Source organism: Staurois parvus, unplaced genomic scaffold (genome assembly GCF_062004578.1).
Source record: "Staurois parvus isolate SC_StPar_1 unplaced genomic scaffold, SC_StPar_1.0 ptg000456l, whole genome shotgun sequence".
Classification (NCBI taxonomy): domain Eukaryota; kingdom Metazoa; phylum Chordata; class Amphibia; order Anura; family Ranidae; genus Staurois; species Staurois parvus.
Genome location: NW_028318252.1, coordinates 1,203,129 through 1,223,759, shown reverse-complemented (window position 1 = coordinate 1,223,759; position 20,631 = coordinate 1,203,129). Strand labels below are relative to the sequence as shown.

General features: G+C 43.9%; 1 protein-coding gene across 1 annotated transcript in view; it reads right to left on the bottom strand.

The window, feature by feature from the left end:
* Nucleotides 1-20,631, bottom strand: part of PRKCSH (PRKCSH beta subunit of glucosidase II) — a 56,081-nt gene that overhangs the window by 10,152 nt on the left and 25,298 nt on the right. The window contains exons 10-12 of the mRNA XM_089688841.1: nucleotides 19,959-20,105; nucleotides 18,747-18,822; nucleotides 18,583-18,652 (exon numbers count right to left, since the gene is read on the bottom strand). Of these exons, the coding sequence (XP_089544967.1) occupies nucleotides 18,583-18,652; nucleotides 18,747-18,822; nucleotides 19,959-20,105 (293 nt within the window). The remainder of the gene's footprint in view (nucleotides 1-18,582; nucleotides 18,653-18,746; nucleotides 18,823-19,958; nucleotides 20,106-20,631) is intronic.

Sequence of the window (20,631 nt, the reverse complement as noted above, 5' to 3'; positions counted from 1 at the left end):
CCGGGTTACTGTAATAAGATATTACAGGGTAATAAGACACTCAGGAGCCGGGTTACAGTAATAAGATATTACAGGGGAATAAGACACTCGGGGGCCGGGTTACTGTAATAAGATATTACAGGGTAATAAGACACTCGGGGGCCGGGTTACCGTAATAAGATATTACAGGGGGAATAAGACACTCGGGGGCCGGGTTACCGTAATAAGATATTACAGGGTAATAAGACACTCGGGGGCCGGGTTACCGTAATAAGATATTACAGGGGGAATAAGACACTCGGGAGCCGGGTTACTGTAATAAGATATTACAGGGGGAATAAGACACTCGGGGGCCGGGTTACCGTAATAAGATATTACAGGGGAATAAGACACTCGGGAGCCGGGTTACTGTAATAAGATATTACAGGGGGAATAAGACACTCGGGAGCCGGGTTACAGTAATAAGATATTACAGGGGAATAAGACACTCGGGGGCCGGGTTACTGTAATAAGATATTACAGGGTAATAAGACACTCGGGAGCCGGGTTACTGTAATAAGATATTACAGGGTAATAAGACACTCAGGAGCCGGGTTACAGTAATAAGATATTACAGGGGAATAAGACACTCGGGGGCCGGGTTACTGTAATAAGATATTACAGGGTAATAAGACACTCGGGGGCCGGGTTACCGTAATAAGATATTACAGGGGGAATAAGACACTCGGGAGCCGGGTTACCGTAATAAGATATTACAGGGTAATAAGACACTCGGGGGCCGGGTTACCGTAATAAGATATTACAGGGGGAATAAGACACTCGGGAGCCGGGTTACTGTAATAAGATATTACAGGGGGAATAAGACACTCGGGGGCCGGGTTACCGTAATAAGATATTACAGGGGAATAAGACACTCGGGAGCCGGGTTACTGTAATAAGATATTACAGGGGGAATAAGACACTCGGGAGCCGGGTTACTGTAATAAGATATTACAGGGTAATAAGACACTCGGGAGCCGGGTTACTGTAATAAGATATTACAGGGGGAATAAGACACTCGGGAGCCGGGTTACTGTAATAAGATATTACAGGGGGAATAAGACACTCGGGAGCCGGGTTACTGTAATAAGATATTACAGGGGGAATAAGACACTCGGGAGCCGGGTTACCGTAATAAGATATTACAGGGGGAATAAGACACTCGGGAGCCGGGTTACTGTAATAAGATATTACAGGGGGAATAAGACACTCGGGAGCCGGGTTACTGTAATAAGATATTACAGGGGTAATAAGACACTCTAATAAGATATTACAGGGGAATAAGACACTCGGGAGCCGGGTTACTGTAATAAGATATTACAGGGGGAATAAGACACTCGGGAGCCGGGTTACCGTAATAAGATATTACAGGGGTAATAAGACACTCGGGAGCCGGGTTACCGTAATAAGATATTACAGGGGGAATAAGACACTCGGGAGCCGGGTTACAGTAATAAGATATTACAGGGGTAATAAGACACTCTAATAAGATATTACAGGGGAATAAGACACTCGGGAGCCGGGTTACTGTAATAAGATATTACAGGGTAATAAGACACTCAGGAGCCGGGTTACAGTAATAAGATATTACAGGGGAATAAGACACTCGGGGGCCGGGTTACTGTAATAAGATATTACAGGGTAATAAGACACTCGGGAGCCGGGTTACTGTAATAAGATATTACAGGGTAATAAGACACTCAGGAGCCGGGTTACAGTAATAAGATATTACAGGGGAATAAGACACTCGGGGGCCGGGTTACTGTAATAAGATATTACAGGGTAATAAGACACTCGGGGGCCGGGTTACCGTAATAAGATATTACAGGGGGAATAAGACACTCGGGGGCCGGGTTACCGTAATAAGATATTACAGGGTAATAAGACACTCGGGGGCCGGGTTACCGTAATAAGATATTACAGGAGGAATAAGACACTCGGGAGCCGGGTTACTGTAATAAGATATTACAGGGGGAATAAGACACTCGGGGGCCGGGTTACCGTAATAAGATATTACAGGGGAATAAGACACTCGGGAGCCGGGTTACTGTAATAAGATATTACAGGGGGAATAAGACACTCGGGAGCCGGGTTACTGTAATAAGATATTACAGGGGGAATAAGACACTCGGGAGCCGGGTTACTGTAATAAGATATTACAGGGGGAATAAGACACTCGGGAGCCGGGTTACCGTAATAAGATATTACAGGGGGAATAAGACACTCGGGAGCCGGGTTACCGTAATAAGATATTACAGGGGGAATAAGACACTCGGGAGCCGGGTTACTGTAATAAGATATTACAGGGGAATAAGACACTCAGGAGCCGGGTTACAGTAATAAGATATTACAGGGGTAATAAGACACTCTAATAAGATATTACAGGGGAATAAGACACTCGGGAGCCGGGTTACTGTAATAAGATATTACAGGGGGAATAAGACACTCGGGAGCCGGGTTACCGTAATAAGATATTACAGGGGTAATAAGACACTCGGGAGCCGGGTTACCGTAATAAGATATTACAGGGGGAATAAGACACTCGGGAGCCGGGTTACAGTAATAAGATATTACAGGGGTAATAAGACACTCTAATAAGATATTACAGGGGAATAAGACACTCGGGAGCCGGGTTACTGTAATAAGATATTACAGGGGGAATAAGACACTCAGGAGCCGGGTTACAGTAATAAGATATTACAGGGGGAATAAGACACTCGGGAGCCGGGTTACTGTAATAAGATATTACAGGGGGAATAAGACACTCGGGAGCCGGGTTACCGTAATAAGATATTACAGGGGAATAAGACACTCGGGAGCCGGGTTACCGTAATAAGATATTACAGGGGGAATAAGACACTCGGGAGCCGGGTTACAGTAATAAGATATTACAGGGGGAATAAGACACTCGGGAGCCGGGTTACCGTAATAAGATATTACAGGGGGAATAAGACACTCGTGAGCCGGGTTACTGTATTAAGATATTACAGGGGGAATAAGACACTCGGGAGCCGGGGTACTGTAATAAGATATTACAGGGGAATAAGACACTCGGGAGCCGGGTTACCGTAATAAGATATTACAGGGGAATAAGACACTCGGGAGCCGGGTTACCGTAATAAGATATTACAGGGGAATAAGACACTCGGGAGCCGGGTTACTGTAATAAGATATTACAGGGGGAATAAGACACTCGGGAGCCGGGTTACTGTAATAAGATATTACAGGGGGAATAAGACACTCGGGAGCCGGGTTACCGTAATAAGATATTACAGGGGAATAAGACACTCGGGAGCCGGGTTACTGTAATAAGATATTACAGGGGGAATAAGACACTCGGGAGCCGGGTTACCGTAATAAGATATTACAGGGGTAATAAGACACTCTAATAAGATATTACAGGGGGAATAAGACACTCTAATAAGATATTACAGGGGGAATAAGACACTCAGGAGCCGGGTTACTGTAATAAGATATTACAGGGGGAATAAGACACTCGGGAGCCGGGTTACTGTAACAAGATATTACAGGGGAATAAGACACTCGGGAGCCGGGTTACTGTAATAAGATATTACAGGGGGAATAAGACACTCAGGAGCCGGGTTACCGTAATAAAATATTACAGGGGAATAAGACACTCGGGAGCCGGGTTACAGTAATAAGATATTACAGGGGGAATAAGACACTCGGGAGCCGGGTTACTGTAATAAGATATTACAGGGGGAATAAGACACTCGGGAGCCGGGTTACTGTAATAAGATATTACAGGGGGAATAAAACACTCGGGAGCCGGGTTACCGTAATAAGATATTACAGGGGGAATAAGACACTCGGGAGCCGGGTTACTGTATTAAGATATTACAGGAGGAATAAGACACTCGGGAGCCGGGTTACTGTATTAAGATATTACAGGAGGAATAAGACACTCGGGAGCCGGGTTACTGTAATAAGATATTACAGGAGGAATAAGACACTCGGGAGCCGGGTTACTGTAATAAGATATTACAGGGTAATAAGACACTCGGGAGCCGGGTTACCGTAATAAGATATTACAGGGGGAATAAGACACTCGGGGGCCGGGTTACCGTAATAAGATATTACAGGGGGAATAAGACACTCGGGAGCCGGGTTACTGTAATAAGATATTACAGGGTAAGAAGACACTCGGGAGCCGGGTTACTGTAATAAGATATTACAGGGTAAGAAGACACTCGGGAGCCGGGTTACTGTAATAAGATATTACAGGGTAATAAGACACTCGGGAGCCGGGTTACTGTAATAAGATATTACAGGGGAATAAGACACTCGGGAGCCGGGTTACCGTAATAAGATATTACAGGGGAATAAGACACTCGGGAGCCGGGTTACTGTAATAAGATATTACAGGGGGAATAAGACACTCGGGAGCCGGGTTACCGTAATAAGATATTACAGGGGAATAAGACACTCGGGAGCCGGGTTACAGTAATAAGATATTACAGGGGAATAAGACACTCGGGAGCCGGGTTACCGTAATAAGATATTACAGGGGTAATAAGACACTCTAATAAGATATTACAGGGGGAATAAGACACTCTAATAAGATATTACAGGGGGAATAAGACACTCAGGAGCCGGGTTACTGTAATAAGATATTACAGGGGGAATAAGACACTCGGGAGCCGGGTTACTGTAACAAGATATTACAGGGGAATAAGACACTCGGGAGCCGGGTTACTGTAATAAGATATTACAGGGGGAATAAGACACTCAGGAGCCGGGTTACCGTAATAAAATATTACAGGGGAATAAGACACTCGGGAGCCGGGTTACAGTAATAAGATATTACAGGGGGAATAAGACACTCGGGAGCCGGGTTACTGTAATAAGATATTACAGGGGGAATAAGACACTCGGGAGCCGGGTTACCGTAATAAGATATTACAGGGGGAATAAAACACTCGGGAGCCGGGTTACCGTAATAAGATATTACAGGGGGAATAAGACACTCGGGAGCCGGGTTACTGTATTAAGATATTACAGGAGGAATAAGACACTCGGGAGCCGGGTTACTGTATTAAGATATTACAGGAGGAATAAGACACTCGGGAGCCGGGTTACTGTATTAAGATATTACAGGAGGAATAAGACACTCGGGAGCCGGGTTACTGTAATAAGATATTACAGGAGGAATAAGACACTCGGGAGCCGGGTTACTGTAATAAGATATTACAGGGTAATAAGACACTCAGGAGCCGGGTTACTGTAATAAGATATTACAGGGTAATAAGACACTCGGGAGCCGGGTTACTGTAATAAGATATTACAGGGTAATAAGACACTCGGGAGCCGGGTTACTGTAATAAGATATTACAGGGTAATAAGACACTCGGGAGCCGGGTTACTGTAATAAGATATTACAGGGTAATAAGACACTCGGGAGCCGGGTTACTGTAATAAGATATTACAGGGGGAATAAGACACTCAGGAGCCGGGTTACTGTAATAAGATATTACAGGGGGAATAAGACACTCGGGAGCCGGGTTACTGTAACAAGATATTACAGGGGAATAAGACACTCGGGAGCCGGGTTACCGTAATAAGATATTACAGGGGGAATAAGACACTCAGGAGCCGGGTTACCGTAATAAGATATTACAGGGGGAATAAGACACTCAGGAGCCGGGTTACCGTAATAAAATATTACAGGGGAATAAGACACTCGGGAGCCGGGTTACTGTAATAAGATATTACAGGGGGAATAAGACACTCGGGAGACGGGTTACTGTAATAAGATATTACAGGGGGAATAAAACACTCGGGAGCCGGGTTACCGTAATAAGATATTACAGGGGGAATAAGACACTCTAATAAGATATTACAGGGGGAATAAGACACTCGGGAGCCGGGTTACTGTAATAAGATATTACGGGGGGAATAAGACACTCGGGAGCCGGGTTACAGTAATAAGATATTACAGGGGGAATAAGACACTCGGGAGCCGGGTTACTGTAATAAGATATTACAGGGGGAATAAGACACTCGGGAGCCGGGTTACCGTAATAAGATATTACAGGGGGAATAAGACACTCGGGGGCCGGGTTACCGTAATAAGATATTACAGGGGGAATAAGACACTCGGGAGCCGGGTTACTGTAATAAGATATTACAGGGTAAGAAGACACTCGGGAGCCGGGTTACTGTAATAAGATATTACAGGGTAATAAGACACTCGGGAGCCGGGCTACTGTAATAAGATATTACAGGGGTAATAAGACACTCGGGAGCCGGGTTGCCGTAATAAGATATTACAGGGTAATAAGACACTCGGGAGCCGGGTTACTGTAATAATATATTACAGGGGAATAAGACACTCGGGAGCCGGGTTACCGTAATAAGATATTACAGGGGTAATAAGACACTCGGGAGCCGGGTTACCGTAATAAGATATTACAGGGGGAATAAGACACTCGGGAGCCGGGTTACCGTAATAAGATATTACAGGGGAATAAGACACTCGGGAGCCGGGTTACAGTAATAAGATATTACAGGGGGAATAAGACACTCAGGAGCCGGGTTACCGTAATAAAATATTACAGGGGGAATAAGACACTCGGGAGCCGGGTTACTGTAATAAGATATTACAGGGGAATAAGACACTCGGGAGCCGGGTTACCGTAATAAGATATTACAGGGGAATAAGACACTCGGGAGCCGGGTTACAGTAATAAGATATTACAGGGGTAATAAGACACTCTAATAAGATATTACAGGGGGAATAAGACACTCTAATAAGATATTACAGGGGGAATAAGACACTCTAATAAGATATTACAGGGGGAATAAGACACTCAGGAGCCGGGTTACTGTAATAAGATATTACAGGGGAATAAGACACTCGGGAGCCGGGTTACTGTAATAAGATATTACAGGGGAATAAGACACTCAGGAGCCGGGTTACCGTAATAAGATATTACAGGGGGAATAAGACACTCAGGAGCCGGGTTACCGTAATAAAATATTACAGGGGAATAAGACACTCGGGAGCCGGGTTACAGTAATAAGATATTACAGGGGGAATAAGACACTCGGGAGCCGGGTTACTGTAATAAGATATTACAGGGTAATAAGACACTCGGGAGCCGGGTTACTGTAATAAGATATTACAGGGGGAATAAGACACTCGGGAGCCGGGCTACCGTAATAAGATATTACAGGGGGAATAAGACACTCGGGAGCCGGGCTACTGTAATAAGATATTACAGGGTAATAAGACACTCGGGAGCCGGGTTACCGTAATAAGATATTACAGGGTAATAAGACACTCAGGAGCCGGGTTACTGTAATAAGATATTACAGGGTAATAAGACACTCGGGAGCCGGGTTACTGTAATAAGATATTACAGGGGAATAAGACACTCAGAAGCCGGGTTACTGTAAAAAAATATTACAGGGGTAAAAAGACACTCGGGAGCCGGGTTACCGTAATAAGATATTACAGGGGGAATAAGACACTCGGGAGCCGGGTTACTGTAATAAGATATTACAGGGGAATAAGACACTCGGGAGCCAGGTTACTGTAATAAGATATTACGGGGGGAATAAGACACTCGGGAGCCGGGTTACTGTAATAAGATATTACAGGGGTAATAAGACACTCGGGAGCCGGGTTACCGTAATAAGATATTACAGGGGGAACAAGACACTCAGGAGCCGGGTTACTGTAATAAGATATTACAGGGGAATAAGACACTCAGGAGCCGGGTTACTGTAATAAGATATTACAGGGTAATAAGACACTCGGGAGCCGGGTTACTGTAATAAGATATTATAGGGGTAATAAGACACTCGGGAGCCGGGTTACTGTAATAAGATATTACAGGGGTAATAAGACACTCGGGAGCCGGGTTACTGTAATAAGATATTACGGGGGTAATAAGACACTCGGGAGCCGGGTTACTGTAATAAGATATTACAGGGGAATAAGACACTCGGGAGCCGGGTTACTGTAATAAGATATTACAGGGGGAATAAGACACTCGGGAGCCGGGTTACTGTAATAAGATATTACAGGGGGAATAAGACACTCGGGAGCCGGGTTACTGTAATAAGATATTACAGGGGGAATAAGACACTCGGGAGCCGGGTTACCGTAATAAGATATTACAGGGGGAATAAGACACTCGGGAGCCGGGTTACTGTAATAAGATATTACAGGGGGAATAAGACACTCGGGAGCCGGGTTACTGTAATAAGATATTACAGGGGAATAAGACACTCAGGAGCCGGGTTACAGTAATAAGATATTACAGGGGTAATAAGACACTCTAATAAGATATTACAGGGGAATAAGACACTCGGGAGCCGGGTTACTGTAATAAGATATTACAGGGGGAATAAGACACTCGGGAGCCGGGTTACCGTAATAAGATATTACAGGGGTAATAAGACACTCGGGAGCCGGGTTACCGTAATAAGATATTACAGGGGGAATAAGACACTCGGGAGCCGGGTTACAGTAATAAGATATTACAGGGGTAATAAGACACTCTAATAAGATATTACAGGGGAATAAGACACTCGGGAGCCGGGTTACTGTAATAAGATATTACAGGGGGAATAAGACACTCAGGAGCCGGGTTACAGTAATAAGATATTACAGGGGGAATAAGACACTCGGGAGCCGGGTTACCGTAATAAGATATTACAGGGGGAATAAGACACTCGGGAGCCGGGTTACCGTAATAAGATATTACAGGGGGAATAAGACACTCGGGAGCCGGGTTACAGTAATAAGATATTACAGGGGGAATAAGACACTCAGGAGCCGGGTTACTGTAATAAGATATTACAGGGGGAATAAGACACTCGGGAGCCGGGTTACAGTAATAAGATATTACAGGGGGAATAAGACACTCGGGAGCCGGGTTACCGTAATAAGATATTACAGGGGGAATAAGACACTCGTGAGCCGGGTTACTGTATTAAGATATTACAGGGGGAATAAGACACTCGGGAGCCGGGGTACTGTAATAAGATATTACAGGGGAATAAGACACTCGGGAGCCGGGTTACCGTAATAAGATATTACAGGGGAATAAGACACTCGGGAGCCGGGTTACCGTAATAAGATATTACAGGGGAATAAGACACTCGGGAGCCGGGTTACCGTAATAAGATATTACAGGGGGAATAAGACACTCGGGAGCCGGGTTACTGTAATAAGATATTAAAGGGGAATAAGACACTCGGGAGCCGGGTTACCGTAATAAGATATTACAGGGGAATAAGACACTCGGGAGCCGGGTTACTGTAATAAGATATTACAGGGGGAATAAGACACTCGGGAGCCGGGTTACCGTAATAAGATATTACAGGGGAATAAGACACTCGGGAGCCGGGTTACAGTAATAAGATATTACAGGGGAATAAGACACTCGGGAGCCGGGTTACCGTAATAAGATATTACAGGGGTAATAAGACACTCTAATAAGATATTACAGGGGGAATAAGACACTCTAATAAGATATTACAGGGGGAATAAGACACTCAGGAGCCGGGTTACTGTAATAAGATATTACAGGGGGAATAAGACACTCGGGAGCCGGGTTACTGTAACAAGATATTACAGGGGAATAAGACACTCGGGAGCCGGGTTACCGTAATAAAATATTACAGGGGAATAAGACACTCGGGAGCCGGGTTACAGTAATAAGATATTACAGGGGGAATAAGACACTCGGGAGCCGGGTTACTGTAATAAGATATTACAGGGGGAATAAGACACTCGGGAGCCGGGTTACTGTAATAAGATATTACAGGGGGAATAAAACACTCGGGAGCCGGGTTACCGTAATAAGATATTACAGGGGGAATAAGACACTCGGGAGCCGGGTTACTGTATTAAGATATTACAGGAGGAATAAGACACTCGGGAGCCGGGTTACTGTATTAAGATATTACAGGAGGAATAAGACACTCGGGAGCCGGGTTACTGTATTAAGATATTACAGGAGGAATAAGACACTCGGGAGCCGGGTTACTGTAATAAGATATTACAGGGTAATAAGACACTCAGGAGCCGGGTTACTGTAATAAGATATTACAGGGCAATAAGACACTCGGGAGCCGGGTTACTGTAATAAGATATTACAGGGTAATAAGACACTCGGGAGCCGGGTTACTGTAATAAGATATTACAGGGTAATAAGACACTCGGGAGCCGGGTTACTGTAATAAGATATTACAGGGGGAATAAGACACTCAGGAGCCGGGTTACTGTAATAAGATATTACAGGGGGAATAAGACACTCGGGAGCCGGGTTACTGTAACAAGATATTACAGGGGAATAAGACACTCGGGAGCCGGGTTACCGTAATAAGATATTACAGGGGGAATAAGACACTCAGGAGCCGGGTTACCGTAATAAGATATTACAGGGGGAATAAGACACTCAGGAGCCGGGTTACCGTAATAAAATATTACAGGGGAATAAGACACTCGGGAGCCGGGTTACTGTAATAAGATATTACAGGGGGAATAAGACACTCGGGAGACGGGTTACTGTAATAAGATATTACAGGGGGAATAAAACACTCGGGAGCCGGGTTACCGTAATAAGATATTACAGGGGGAATAAGACACTCTAATAAGATATTACAGGGGGAATAAGACACTCGGGAGCCGGGTTACTGTAATAAGATATTACGGGGGGAATAAGACACTCGGGAGCCGGGTTACAGTAATAAGATATTACAGGGGGAATAAGACACTCGGGAGCCGGGTTACTGTAATAAGATATTACAGGGGGAATAAGACACTCGGGAGCCGGGTTACCGTAATAAGATATTACAGGGGGAATAAGACACTCGGGGGCCGGGTTACCGTAATAAGATATTACAGGGGGAATAAGACACTCGGGAGCCGGGTTACTTTAATAAGATATTACAGGGTAAGAAGACACTCGGGAGCCGGGTTACTGTAATAAGATATTACAGGGTAATAAGACACTCGGGAGCCGGGCTACTGTAATAAGATATTACAGGGGTAATAAGACACTCGGGAGCCGGGTTGCCGTAATAAGATATTACAGGGTAATAAGACACTCGGGAGCCGGGTTACTGTAATAAGATATTACAGGGGAATAAGACACTCGGGAGCCGGGTTACCGTAATAAGATATTACAGGGGTAATAAGACACTCGGGAGCCGGGTTACCGTAATAAGATATTACAGGGGGAATAAGACACTCGGGAGCCGGGTTACCGTAATAAGATATTACAGGGGTAATAAGACACTCTAATAAGATATTACAGGGGGAATAAGACACTCGGGAGCCGGGTTACAGTAATAAGATATTACAGGGGTAATAAGACACTCTAATAAGATATTACAGGGGGAATAAGACACTCAGGAGCCGGGTTACCGTAATAAGATATTACAGGGGAATAAGACACTCGGGAGCCGGGTTACAGTAATAAGATATTACAGGGGGAATAAGACACTCAGGAGCCGGGTTACCGTTATAAAATATTACAGGGGGAATAAGACACTCGGGAGCCGGGTTACTGTAATAAGATATTACAGGGGAATAAGACACTCGGGAGCCGGGTTACCGTAATAAGATATTACAGGGGAATAAGACACTCGGGAGCCGGGTTACAGTAATAAGATATTACAGGGGTAATAAGACACTCTAATAAGATATTACAGGGGGAATAAGACACTCTAATAAGATATTACAGGGGGAATAAGACACTCTAATAAGATATTACAGGGGGAATAAGACACTCAGGAGCCGGGTTACTGTAATAAGATATTACAGGGGAATAAGACACTCGGGAGCCGGGTTACTGTAATAAGATATTACAGGGGAATAAGACACTCAGGAGCCGGGTTACCGTAATAAGATATTACAGGGGGAATAAGACACTCAGGAGCCGGGTTACCGTAATAAAATATTACAGGGGAATAAGACACTCGGGAGCCGGGTTACAGTAATAAGATATTACAGGGGGAATAAGACACTCGGGAGCCGGGTTACTGTAATAAGATATTACAGGGTAATAAGACACTCGGGAGCCGGGTTACTGTAATAAGATATTACAGGGGGAATAAGACACTCGGGAGCCGGGTTACCGTAATAAGATATTACAGGGGGAATAAGACACTCGGGAGCCGGGTTACTGTAAAAAAATATTACAGGGGTAAAAAGACACTCGGGAGCCGGGTTACCGTAATAAGATATTACAGGGGGAATAAGACACTCGGGAGCCGGGTTACCGTAATAAGATATTACAGGGTAATAAGACACTCGGGAGCCGGGTTACCGTAATAAGATATTACAGGGTAATAAGACACTCAGGAGCCGGGTTACTGTAATAAGATATTACAGGGTAATAAGACACTCGGGAGCCGGGTTACTGTAATAAGATATTACAGGGGAATAAGACACTCAGAAGCCGGGTTACTGTAAAAAAATATTACAGGGGTAAAAAGACACTCGGGAGCCGGGTTACCGTAATAAGATATTACAGGGGGAATAAGACACTCGGGAGCCGGGTTACTGTAATAAGATATTACAGGGGAATAAGACACTCGGGAGCCAGGTTACTGTAATAAGATATTACGGGGGGAATAAGACACTCGGGAGCCGGGTTACTGTAATAAGATATTACAGGGGTAATAAGACACTCGGGAGCCGGGTTACCGTAATAAGATATTACAGGGGGAACAAGACACTCAGGAGCCGGGTTACTGTAATAAGATATTACAGGGGAATAAGACACTCAGGAGCCGGGTTACTGTAATAAGATATTACAGGGTAATAAGACACTCGGGAGCCGGGTTACTGTAATAAGATATTATAGGGGTAATAAGACACTCGGGAGCCGGGTTACTGTAATAAGATATTACAGGGGTAATAAGACACTCGGGAGCCGGGTTACTGTAATAAGATATTACGGGGGGAATAAGACACTCGGGAGCCGGGTTACTGTAATAAGATATTACAGGGGTAATAAGACACTCGGGAGCCGGGTTACTGTAATAAGATATTACAGGGGAATAAGACACTCGGGAGCCGGGTTACTGTAATAAGATATTACAGGGGGAATAAGACACTCGGGAGCCGGGTTACTGTAATAAGATATTACAGGGGGAATAAGACACTCGGGAGCCGGGTTACTGTAATAAGATATTACAGGGGGAATAAGACACTCGGGAGCCGGGTTACCGTAATAAGATATTACAGGGGGAATAAGACACTCGGGAGCCGGGTTACTGTAATAAGATATTACAGGGGGAATAAGACACTCGGGAGCCGGGTTACTGTAATAAGATATTACAGGGGAATAAGACACTCAGGAGCCGGGTTACAGTAATAAGATATTACAGGGGTAATAAGACACTCTAATAAGATATTACAGGGGAATAAGACACTCGGGAGCCGGGTTACTGTAATAAGATATTACAGGGGGAATAAGACACTCGGGAGCCGGGTTACCGTAATAAGATATTACAGGGGTAATAAGACACTCGGGAGCCGGGTTACCGTAATAAGATATTACAGGGGGAATAAGACACTCGGGAGCCGGGTTACAGTAATAAGATATTACAGGGGTAATAAGACACTCTAATAAGATATTACAGGGGAATAAGACACTCGGGAGCCGGGTTACTGTAATAAGATATTACAGGGGGAATAAGACACTCAGGAGCCGGGTTACAGTAATAAGATATTACAGGGGGAATAAGACACTCGGGAGCCGGGTTACCGTAATAAGATATTACAGGGGGAATAAGACACTCGGGAGCCGGGTTACCGTAATAAGATATTACAGGGGGAATAAGACACTCGGGAGCCGGGTTACAGTAATAAGATATTACAGGGGGAATAAGACACTCAGGAGCCGGGTTACTGTAATAAGATATTACAGGGGAATAAGACACTCGGGAGCCGGGTTACCGTAATAAGATATTACAGGGGAATAAGACACTCGGGAGCCGGGTTACCGTAATAAGATATTACAGGGGGAATAAGACACTCGGGAGCCGGGTTACAGTAATAAGATATTACAGGGGGAATAAGACACTCGGGAGCCGGGTTACCGTAATAAGATATTACAGGGGGAATAAGACACTCGTGAGCCGGGTTACTGTATTAAGATATTACAGGGGGAATAAGACACTCGGGAGCCGGGGTACTGTAATAAGATATTACAGGGGAATAAGACACTCGGGAGCCGGGTTACCGTAATAAGATATTACAGGGGAATAAGACACTCGGGAGCCGGGTTACCGTAATAAGATATTACAGGGGAATAAGACACTCGGGAGCCGGGTTACCGTAATAAGATATTACAGGGGGAATAAGACACTCGGGAGCCGGGTTACTGTAATAAGATATTACAGGGGAATAAGACACTCGGGAGCCGGGTTACCGTAATAAGATATTACAGGGGAATAAGACACTCGGGAGCCGGGTTACTGTAATAAGATATTACAGGGGGAATAAGACACTCGGGAGCCGGGTTACCGTAATAAGATATTACAGGGGAATAAGACACTCGGGAGCCGGGTTACAGTAATAAGATATTACAGGGGAATAAGACACTCGGGAGCCGGGTTACCGTAATAAGATATTACAGGGGTAATAAGACACTCTAATAAGATATTACAGGGGGAATAAGACACTCTAATAAGATATTACAGGGGGAATAAGACACTCAGGAGCCGGGTTACTGTAATAAGATATTACAGGGGGAATAAGACACTCGGGAGCCGGGTTACTGTAACAAGATATTACAGGGGAATAAGACACTCGGGAGCCGGGTTACTGTAATAAGATATTACAGGGGGAATAAGACACTCAGGAGCCGGGTTACCGTAATAAAATATTACAGGGGAATAAGACACTCGGGAGCCGGGTTACAGTAATAAGATATTACAGGGGGAATAAGACACTCGGGAGCCGGGTTACTGTAATAAGATATTACAGGGGGAATAAGACACTCGGGAGCCGGGTTACTGTAATAAGATATTACAGGGGGAATAAAACACTCGGGAGCCGGGTTACCGTAATAAGATATTACAGGGGGAATAAGACACTCGGGAGCCGGGTTACTGTATTAAGATATTACAGGAGGAATAAGACACTCGGGAGCCGGGTTACTGTATTAAGATATTACAGGAGGAATAAGACACTCGGGAGCCGGGTTACTGTATTAAGATATTACAGGAGGAATAAGACACTCGGGAGCCGGGTTACTGTAATAAGATATTACAGGGTAATAAGACACTCAGGAGCCGGGTTACTGTAATAAGATATTACAGGGTAATAAGACACTCGGGAGTCGGGTTACTGTAATAAGATATTACAGGGTAATAAGACACTCGGGAGCCGGGTTACTGTAATAAGATATTACAGGGTAATAAGACACTCGGGAGCCGGGTTACTGTAATAAGATATTACAGGGGGAATAAGACACTCAGGAGCCGGGTTACTGTAATAAGATATTACAGGGGGAATAAGACACTCGGGAGCCGGGTTACTGTAACAAGATATTACAGGGGAATAAGACACTCGGGAGCCGGGTTACCGTAATAAGATATTACAGGGGGAATAAGACACTCAGGAGCCGGGTTACCGTAATAAGATATTACAGGGGGAATAAGACACTCAGGAGCCGGGTTACCGTAATAAAATATTACAGGGGAATAAGACACTCGGGAGCCGGGTTACTGTAATAAGATATTACAGGGGGAATAAGACACTCGGGAGACGGGTTACTGTAATAAGATATTACAGGGGGAATAAAACACTCGGGAGCCGGGTTACCGTAATAAGATATTACAGGGGGAATAAGACACTCTAATAAGATATTACAGGGGGAATAAGACACTCGGGAGCCGGGTTACTGTAATAAGATATTACGGGGGGAATAAGACACTCGGGAGCCGGGTTACAGTAATAAGATATTACAGGGGGAATAAGACACTCGGGAGCCGGGTTACTGTAATAAGATATTACAGGGGGAATAAGACACTCGGGAGCCGGGTTACCGTAATAAGATATTACAGGGGGAATAAGACACTCGGGGGCCGGGTTACCGTAATAAGATATTACAGGGGGAATAAGACACTCGGGAGCCGGGTTACTGTAATAAGATATTACAGGGTAAGAAGACACTCGGGAGCCGGGTTACTGTAATAAGATATTACAGGGTAATAAGACACTCGGGAGCCGGGCTACTGTAATAAGATATTACAGGGGTAATAAGACACTCGGGAGCCGGGTTGCCGTAATAAGATATTACAGGGTAATAAGACACTCGGGAGCCGGGTTACTGTAATAAGATATTACAGGGGAATAAGACACTCGGGAGCCGGGTTACCGTAATAAGATATTACAGGGGTAATAAGACACTCGGGAGCCGGGTTACCGTAATAAGATATTACAGGGGGAATAAGACACTCGGGAGCCGGGTTACCGTAATAAGATATTACAGGGGAATAAGACACTCGGGAGCCGGGTTACAGTAATAAGATATTACAGGGGTAATAAGACACTCTAATAAGATATTACAGGGGGAATAAGACACTCAGGAGCCGGGTTACCGTAATAAGATATTACAGGGGAATAAGACACTCGGGAGCCGGGTTACAGTAATAAGATATTACAGGGGGAATAAGACACTCAGGAGCCGGGTTACCGTTATAAAATATTACAGGGGGAATAAGACACTCGGGAGCCGGGTTACTGTAATAAGATATTACAGGGGAATAAGACACTCGGGAGCCGGGTTACCGTAATAAGATATTACAGGGGAATAAGACACTCGGGAGCCGGGTTACAGTAATAAGATATTACAGGGGTAATAAGACACTCTAATAAGATATTACAGGGGGAATAAGACACTCTAATAAGATATTACAGGGGGAATAAGACACTCTAATAAGATATTACAGGGGGAATAAGACACTCAGGAGCCGGGTTACTGTAATAAGATATTACAGGGGAATAAGACACTCGGGAGCCGGGTTACTGTAATAAGATATTACAGGGGAATAAGACACTCAGGAGCCGGGTTACCGTAATAAGATATTACAGGGGGAATAAGACACTCAGGAGCCGGGTTACCGTAATAAAATATTACAGGGGAATAAGACACTCGGGAGCCGGGTTACAGTAATAAGATATTACAGGGGGAATAAGACACTCGGGAGCCGGGTTACTGTAATAAGATATTACAGGGTAATAAGACACTCGGGAGCCGGGTTACTGTAATAAGATATTACAGGGGGAATAAGACACTCGGGAGCCGGGTTACCGTAATAAGATATTACAGGGGGAATAAGACACTCGGGAGCCGGGTTACTGTAAAAAAATATTACAGGGGTAAAAAGACACTCGGGAGCCGGGTTACCGTAATAAGATATTACAGGGGGAATAAGACACTCGGGAGCCGGGTTACCGTAATAAGATATTACAGGGTAATAAGACACTCGGGAGCCGGGTTACCGTAATAAGATATTACAGGGTAATAAGACACTCAGGAGCCGGGTTACTGTAATAAGATATTACAGGGTAATAAGACACTCGGGAGCCGGGTTACTGTAATAAGATATTACAGGGGAATAAGACACTCAGAAGCCGGGTTACTGTAAAAAAATATTACAGGGGTAAAAAGACACTCGGGAGCCGGGTTACCGTAATAAGATATTACAGGGGGAATAAGACACTCGGGAGCCGGGTTACTGTAATAAGATATTACAGGGGAATAAGACACTCGGGAGCCAGGTTACTGTAATAAGATATTACGGGGGGAATAAGACACTCGGGAGCCGGGTTACTGTAATAAGATATTACAGGGGTAATAAGACACTCGGGAGCCGGGTTACCGTAATAAGATATTACAGGGGGAATAAGACACTCGGGAGCCGGGTTACTGTAATAAGATATTACAGGGGAATAAGACACTCGGGAGCCAGGTTACTGTAATAAGATATTACGGGGGGAATAAGACACTCGGGAGCCGGGTTACTGTAATAAGATATTACAGGGGTAATAAGACACTCGGGAGCCGGGTTACCGTTATAAGATATTACAGGGGTAATAAGACACTCGGGAGCCGGGTTACCGTAATAAGATATTACAGGGGGAACAAGACACTCAGGAGCCGGGTTACTGTAATAAGATATTACAGGGGAATAAGACACTCAGGAGCCGGGTTACTGTAATAAGATATTACAGGGTAATAAGACACTCGGGAGCCGGGTTACTGTAATAAGATATTATAGGGGTAATAAGACACTCGGGAGCCGGGTTACTGTAATAAGATATTACAGGGGTAATAAGACACTCGGGAGCCGGGTTACTGTAATAAGATATTACGGGGGGAATAAGACACTCGGGAGCCGGGTTACTGTAATAAGATATTACAGGGGTAATAAGACACTCGGGAGCCGGGTTACTGTAATAAGATATTACAGGGGGATTAGGACACTCGGGAGCCGGGTTACTGTAATAAGACACTCAGGAGCTGGGTACAGACTATAATAGTAGAGAGAAAAGCCAAAATGCACCTGATTGTATCTTCCATGTCCCTTAAAGATTTGGATGCGCTTTCATACTCATTACGAGCTGCCTCGGCGGCTGTGATTAAAAAAAAAAAAAACAACTTTGAAAATTAGTAATTTTGGAGATTGGGATAAACAGATATACACTGGAATTATTCAAAGATGCTCACAATCTATTAATTGCTGGGTTGTGTCATCATATGGTGGCATCTCAGACTCCTCCCCTTGAGATTTTCCAGGTGGAGCCTGTAATGAAGACAATCAATTTCTTTTACATTAGTGAATATTTCCAAACTCTTAGCTATGGCTCTAAATCGCAACACTCTGATGTACCTGACAATTACTCCTAAAATTTTCCTTGACATACAGGGTCTTGTGACTGAATCCTAGCAATCAGCCAGCTTTTTTCATGTTTAAAAGACATGTTTATCAGCAATCCACCAAGAGACTGGGCCAGCCCTTTCTGCCCTCTTCACAGCCCAACTCTCCACTGAATGCTGGAGGGGCAGAGCAGAGAGCCAGCGACTGAGTCATGGCTCTCTGCTCAGAGCAGATGGGAGAACTGAGCAGCCAGCGGTGTTTGATCACTGCAGAGCCAGCAGGGGACAGATGCTGCATCTACCTAGGTGAGTATAAATGTTTCTCTATACGCCATACTTCTCTTTTTGACAGACAGGATCTGTGACTTCTATTGGGCTAGATGAAAGCTTACATTACTGGCAATGACCAAGTTGTTACAAATAGCTGAGGTCATAAAGACAAGGTAAAAGTCACTTGAACAAAAAAAAACAAAAACAAAAAAACAAAAAGAAAACAAACATTGGACTGCCATATTTCTTTCAAGACTTTTCCAAGCAAAAAAAAAAAAAAAATTTCTACCAAAATCACTGTTAGGTATAGGCTCTCTTGGTGTAAAAAAAAAAAAAAAAAAAAAAAAAAAGGGATTGAAGCCAAAGTCAGATTTACTTTTGCAGCACGAAGGACATTTTCTCATCCGAGTCAGACGATAATGCTTCTCAGCCATTCAGAGGAAGTGTTGTATTTTTTTTTTTTTCTAAGCAATGAATACAAGGCTTCTTCGGATTGGCTGAGATGAAGAAGTAGGTGGATGCTGCCATGATCTTCCCCCCCAACTAATAAGGGCAAGTTTTGTATTAATTGATAAAAACCTTCATCTGAATGGCTGAGAAGCACTCAGCCCTACTCAAATTTGCTCCAGCAGCCAGTATTGCTGCAGAACACAACGCTACATACAGTGATTATGGGTGATGCTACTACAGTATGATACCACAGCAGAATAATAGTCATGTGAATAGCTCATTTGGCCCAAGCAAACTATTTAAAAAGTGACAGAAAACCTGGACTACGGCTTTAAAGTTTACCCTGTGGTCTTCATTGAAATCATCGTTGTCGTCAACATCATCCTCGTCATCTCCTCCATCCTCTCCATTATCATCCCCATCCTCATGGGGAATTTCTGAATGAGACTCTGTTCTCTCTTCTATAGGAGGTGGTGAAGAGGCGTCACTCTGTAACAAAGAGGTATAAAAAGCTCAGATGTTAATATGTCTTAAAATGAAAAATCAGAGGCATAATAAAAAAAAAAAAAAATGAGAGATACAGATATATAGAGATTATATATATATATATATATAAATATATATATATATATATATATATATATAATCTCAATATATAATCTCAATCAGTTAAAACAAAATTCAGCTGGGACACAGACCGCAATTAAAACCAACAGAAGTTCTAACCCTTTTACACATTATCCAAAATGTAGGGTTTGCCTCAAGTTGGGCTTTTAAGGAACATATACTGAAAGAAATATGTTGGCTGAAATTTTCAATCTATCTTTCTGAAAAAATTAATTGCATGGCTGTCATGCTAATGCCTAGTACACATGATCAGATAATCGGACAACTGGTCGTTCATTTTCTATGAGACTAGCAGGCAACAAAAAAATGAAGAGGTTAATTATTATACAGTATTTATAAAGCGCCAATAGTTCGCTCAGCGCTGTACATTACAGGGGGACAGAACATG